Source organism: Thunnus albacares, chromosome 14 (genome assembly GCF_914725855.1).
Source record: "Thunnus albacares chromosome 14, fThuAlb1.1, whole genome shotgun sequence".
NCBI classification, from domain to species: Eukaryota; Metazoa; Chordata; class Actinopteri; order Scombriformes; family Scombridae; genus Thunnus; species Thunnus albacares.
Window position 1 is genome coordinate 15,508,645 of NC_058119.1, and position 5,962 is coordinate 15,514,606.

General features: G+C 36.9%; 1 protein-coding gene and 1 long non-coding RNA gene across 4 annotated transcripts in view; both read left to right on the top strand.

Moving 5' to 3' along the window:
* LOC122997085 (peroxiredoxin-like 2A) overlaps positions 1-1,283 on the top strand; it is a 6,229-nt gene extending 4,946 nt beyond the window's left edge. For all 3 annotated transcript variants that reach the window (XM_044373052.1, XM_044373051.1, XM_044373050.1), the window contains 2 exons: positions 99-263; positions 358-1,283. In XM_044373052.1, coding sequence (XP_044228987.1) covers positions 99-263; positions 358-453 — 261 coding nt within the window. In that variant the 3' untranslated portion in view covers positions 454-1,283. The remainder of the gene's footprint in view (positions 1-98; positions 264-357) is intronic.
* LOC122997088 overlaps positions 1-5,212 on the top strand; it is a 21,069-nt gene extending 15,857 nt beyond the window's left edge. The window contains exon 3 of the long non-coding RNA XR_006407142.1: positions 4,550-5,212. This is a non-coding gene — a long non-coding RNA (uncharacterized LOC122997088). The remainder of the gene's footprint in view (positions 1-4,549) is intronic.
* Positions 5,213-5,962: the final 750 nt, after the last annotated feature.

Sequence of the window (5,962 nt, forward strand, 5' to 3'; positions counted from 1 at the left end):
CATCAGTTGCTAAAAGTGGTATATTTTTAATAAGAATCACAAACATGCTCTGGTCTTAATCTTGATCAGGCCGAATAAATTTAACTGTGTGATTGCAGAAACGCTTCTACGGCCCGCTGCAGAGGAAGATGGGGGGTCTGGGCTTCATTCGCCTCGGTGTGTGGCAGAACTTCATGCGAGCCTGGAGGTCCGGTTACCAGGGTAACATGAACGGCGAGGGCTTCATCCTGGGGGGCGTGTTTGTCATCGGACCAGGAGACCAGGTAACGTAGAAAACGCTTAGACTAAACTGACATTCGGTTCAGTAGAGCTTCATAAAACATTGTCTGTATTTTGACGGCATGTTCTGGTTTGCAGGGGATTCTCCTGGAGCACCGTGAAAAGGAGTTTGGCAATAAAGTGGAGATTGCAGATGTTTTAGAAGCTGTCAAGAAAATTGTGCCACTGAAATAAGCTGTTTTTGGTACTAAATTTCTAGAAAAAATAGCAATAGACAAGAGCAGGCAAGCTTATTTAGATCAAAGCTAGAATCGAGTAATAATTACCATGCTTAACATGACATGTTGAGTTGTCGCCTGTCACTGCTGTACCAATATTATAATGACATTTAAGTCTGTTTGCATGATCACAGTATACCTCTGTCTTTTGCACATTAAGCTATCTGTTGGTAAAGAAAATGGAGCTGGGAAATGCAGGACAGAGTCAATGTCATTACAGGATTTGTCGCTAATTTTTCCGCTTTACCTCTGCAGACACCTAAAAGTTAGTATTTTGGAGACGGGTATTTAAAACAAGGATATTAAGGGACCTAAAGGCAGTGTTTTCATTCAGGTACATTGATGTAAATTATTCAATTTAAAGTCCGTTGAAATTTTCTGCCCTTCAGTGAACCATATCTCTTTCATGTGTAGTTCTATAAACACCTAGTCGTGGTACATTTTTAATAACGTTCCTGTGTGTAACTTTTCTCCTGATCAGACACCTGAACTTGCCTCCAACATGGCCGACAAGTGTGTGTGTGTGGTCTGTGTGTGTGATAATGACAACTTGACTCTAAACTCAAAGCTGAGAGGAGCAGGTTCGATGCTCAAACACGCACAGATTCACCAACTGTCACCGTGTTGAGGCGTGTTCGTGGTGACTGAAGCAGGTGTTGCTTGCATGTGTGTGTGTGTGTGTGTGAGATAGAGAGATAGAGAGAGTATGTATCTGTATGTGTGAATAGCAGCTGCAGTGAATAAAAATCACCCACAACATAAATAAAGACCTCATCACCACATGTTTACTATGCTCCTGTGTTGTTTTTTTAAGATTTCCTGTGTATGTTATTGCTCTTTTTCATAATGCACAATTTATAAATGTGTTGGTGGTTGACTCTGAGGGAGAGCAGCAAAAAAAAAAAAACAATATAACCACCAAGAATTCTCAATTCTGATTGTCTAGTACATAGTTTTTAGCCTCTGCATCAAACATTAACATCATGGAACAAACAATCTGTTGAGTTGTACCCTGTACGTATTTCATGCATTTATATCATTAGACAGTAATCTATCTTGGTCCCGCCTATTAATTAAAGGCAGGTATGGTGCAATAGTGTACTTACTTATTTCTGTTATCATATATATTATATAATACAGTTGTATGCAAAAGTTTGGCCACCCCTTGACAAATAACATATTTTGGTAATTTTTTTAATTGGCTAGATGTAAAAACAGCCTCTCTAGGGTAAAGAAAAAAATATTTTCATCAAACAATAGTGCATAGTTACTTTTGGCATTTGCAAGTTTGGGCACCCTACATAATCAGTGCTTAATAACACCCCTCTGGCAGGTATCACAGCTTGCAAATGCTTTTTGTAGCCAGTTAAAAGTCTTTCAATTCTTGTATTTTGGATTTTCTCCCGTTCCTTCCTGCAAAAGGCTTCTAGTTCTGCAATATTCTTGAGCTGTCTTGTATGCACAGCTCTTTTAAGATCTACCCAGAGATTTTCAGTAATGTTTAAGTCAGAGGACTGTGAGGGTCATTTGAAAACCCTCAGCTTGTGTCTCTTGAGGTAGTCCATGCTGGATTTTTAGGTATGTTCAGGGTCATTTTCCTGTTGTAGAGGCCATCCTATTTTAAGCTTCAGCTTTTTTTCAGACGGTGTGATGTTTACTTCCAGAATTTGTTGCTGTTTAGTGGAGTCCATTCTTCCCTCCACCTGTGCAATGTTTCCTGGCTGCAACACAACCCCAAAGCATGATAGTTGCATACTTCTGACATTGGATTTTATGATGAGGACACAGATAAGGTTTTCTTCTACTGACTCTTCCATGAGTTGCGTGTCTTGTTTGTGCAAACATTGCTGCACAGTGGTACGGTGCGCCACCACTACTGAGTCTGCTAAATCTTCCTGCAGGTTTTTTGCAGTCAAATGGTTGTTTTTTTTTTGCCTTTCTGACCAGCATACAACCAGTTCTCTCTGAGAGTTTTCAGATCTCATCTTGACCTCCTCAGTTCCTCTAAACTGCCATCTCTTAATTACATTTCACACTGTAGAAACTGCAAGCTGACACTTTGCTATCTTGCAGCTTGTATCCTTCCTCTGCATTGTGCAGAGGAATAAATTTTATTTTCAGGGTCTTACACGGCTGCTTAGAGGAACCTGTGGTTGCTGAGTGTTCACACAAGGGTTGAAGAGTATTTGTAAAGCTTTAAAACTGGCGCCAGTTGACATTTCCGCATTAAGGTCTGAGACCTTGTAAAAAGAATCTGAGACTTGGTGCTCAAACTTTTGCAAATGCCACATTGTTTTTTTTAATTAATTTTTTTTAAAAATTTTTGTTCAATTTATGACATAAAAATATGCACTATTGTTTGCTGAAAATATTGTGTTTTTCCATATCCTAGAGAGGCTGTGTTTACATCTTTTCAATTAAAATATCACCAAAATATGTTATTTGACAAGGGTTGGCCAAACTTTTGCATACAATTGTATATCCGCTCCCTTTTCCTTTATGTTTATTAGCAGTACAGTGGATAATTCATCAAGTCTTGTGTAGTTGTTTTCCAGTAGCGCCACATATACAGTAAAATAAATGAACAAAACACCTGTTTTGATTCAAAACAGAATTTTTTCTAGTAAATACATCTGACCATTATTCAAACTGAATTTATTGCAGCTACAGAAGCACAATATTAACATCCTATGACTGAAAACTATAATGCAAAGTTGGAATTTTCTGTCAGACATCTGGATATTCAAGACGTACATTTTATGTAGACATAGATACATAACAGTCATATCTCTATGTTCATGTTGGGATAATCACTGTGTGTATGTGGTCAAAACAGACCAAGTAACCATTCTAGAGAAAGTTTGTTTTATCTGATCTCCACGTTTCCTGGTTGTTATATAAATTAGCCATATCAGATCACAAAGTGCGTGGTGAGAGAAGCACGCTAAGCCTTTCATCGAGAGCAGAGGGGTGAGGACATTTAAAAAATACTAACAATATACTGCATGTTAAATAAAATCAAGCGGAAGTGACAAAGTTTGGACATTAACATTACATTTTTTATTCTATTGCTCTGAGTAAAATACATTTCACATCAAGGAAATATATTTCAACACAATACAAAATAAAGGGAGAGAACACTGCACCAATAGTGACAGAACTACATGTATGTAAGTTGTATGTACATAAAGTAACCAAAACATTCATGGAGTGTAACAATGACACAGATTGTCTTTACATTTGTGCCTTCAGTATGCAAAGATGTGACTTTTTCTTATGGCATGCTTGAGACAATTTATATACCAGTGTGCCAAAATTCACTGGTTTTATGTGGAGTAGAGTCGATATTTTATTGAAATAAATATTGCAAAAAAAAAAAAAAAAAAATCAAATACAAATGTTGGGAATTTATTTATTTAGATGATTTAATCTGTTATCTTTGTTTTGTAACATTCTTGAAAAATTTGGTGTGCTGTTGATTAATGACCACTTCTATAAAAAACATATTTTTGCATGAGAAAAGCAAAAAAAAAAAAAAAAAGTCCATAAAATAAAGCTGGAACGAAAAGTTTAAAAGCTACACACTTCTCCTCCTCAGCCCTGTACAATTCATACCCGTCTCATCTTTGGATAGATCTATGGGTGTTACGGTGGTACAGTACAGTCACAAGCTGACATAAATGTTTACAACTACATTTAAATTCTGACTGAAACCCTCCAGTTTTGTTCTTGACACTTCTGCGCCGTAATTCCAAAAGCAAAAACCCAGAAAGGAAAAAAAAAACCGGAAGAAACTAGTTGGTTGTGAGCGGAGCACAGAATGAACTTCTAATTAGCAGTAACATGACCTAAGTTCGTTATTTAGCAGGATAAACAAATACAATCTTCAATATACACTTTAAAAAGCAGCTGTTAATATGTCTGCTCCTTTTAAACAGCAACTTAAATCCTAGTAGCTCCTACAGCAGCACAGCAAAGGTTATATAGTGCAGTTTCACCCTCAGCAGAAAAACACAGCACAGAATAATAATTACAATCAGCACTGATGACAGATTTGATATTTATATCAAATATTAGAATATAGTAGTGATACTAACTCTAAAACACTGTCCTGCAGTGCATGTGATCATGTCTCAGTGTAGGTAAAGCTGTCTGTTTACACAAATGATTCACCCTCGACCGATAATTAGCTGGATCGTTGGTCAGTGGGTTAAACTAAGTGTTTACATGAAACTATGAAAGACTATGGAGAGCAGCTGGAAGAAGAGTTGCATTCCAAAATGAGATATTCATCATTTAAAGATAAGACGTAGACATCCACACTCACATGCGGACTGCTGGCATGTCAGCACAGTTGAAGTTATGTAATTTTCTCATAAACCTTTAAAGATAAAAGGAGTTATGATTTTAAAGTGTGGAATATCCCAACATGAATCAGCACTTTGGAATAAAACCCTTCAATTGTAGGGTCACATATAAATGCAGTCTGTCTGTAGAGGAGCTGATTGATAAATGTGATAGTTGTGCAGTTGCTACAGTCCCTTAACAATCAATTCACTTTAAATGAACGACTGCACAACTTCAGATTCCTGAAACACAGACTCCAATGATGCTACAGATGCTTGAAAGAGATGAAATGAAAGTAAAAACATGACCTGTACAATCTTACTGTTACTGTTGAGGATATAAATCCTTTTTTTTTTTTTTCCAACCAACATAAACAAAACACTTCACACACATATTGAGCCATACTTGGTATTCTGTGACTGTGTTTACTGCATCGAGTTTTATCCGACTCGAGGAACAACGCTCCTCAAATCTGACAACTCATTAGCCCTAAAGCAAGACGAGCACTCGCTCATTTGTAATAACTTACACACCTCTGTAACACGAGCAGCTGACAACATTGTTTTCCCATGCATATGTGGGGTCATCTGGTGGATTCACTAACAGAGGCACACCTTGACGTTTCACACTCTAAAATCCCTTATGCATATGCGCTCCATATATTGTGATATATTGTGCACCATATATATATATATATATATATATATATATATATATATATATATATATGTAAATATATCCATGAAAAATATACTTATTTTTACATAATCCAGACAGACGACGCTGGGATAAATTTAGCTGATACTTCCTCAGTTACAACATCATCATCACTATGTAACCACACTGGACAACCACGTGTTTGGATTTGATCAGAGAAGCTCAAACTGTCTGCTGTAACAAAGCAACAACAAAGACCAAGCACACAATAACTCACTGCTCTGACCTGGAAATAAGCATTCAGTGTTTTAACTTCGTCAAACAACATCAACTATTTTCATTTGGTACAATGAGTCAAGTGCAAAAGACAATTTTTCTAGCTAGCTGTTGCATATAAAAACACTGTATCTCCCTCTTTAAGGAACTGAAATTAGACAGCTTTGCTTTTTGCTTGAACTCTG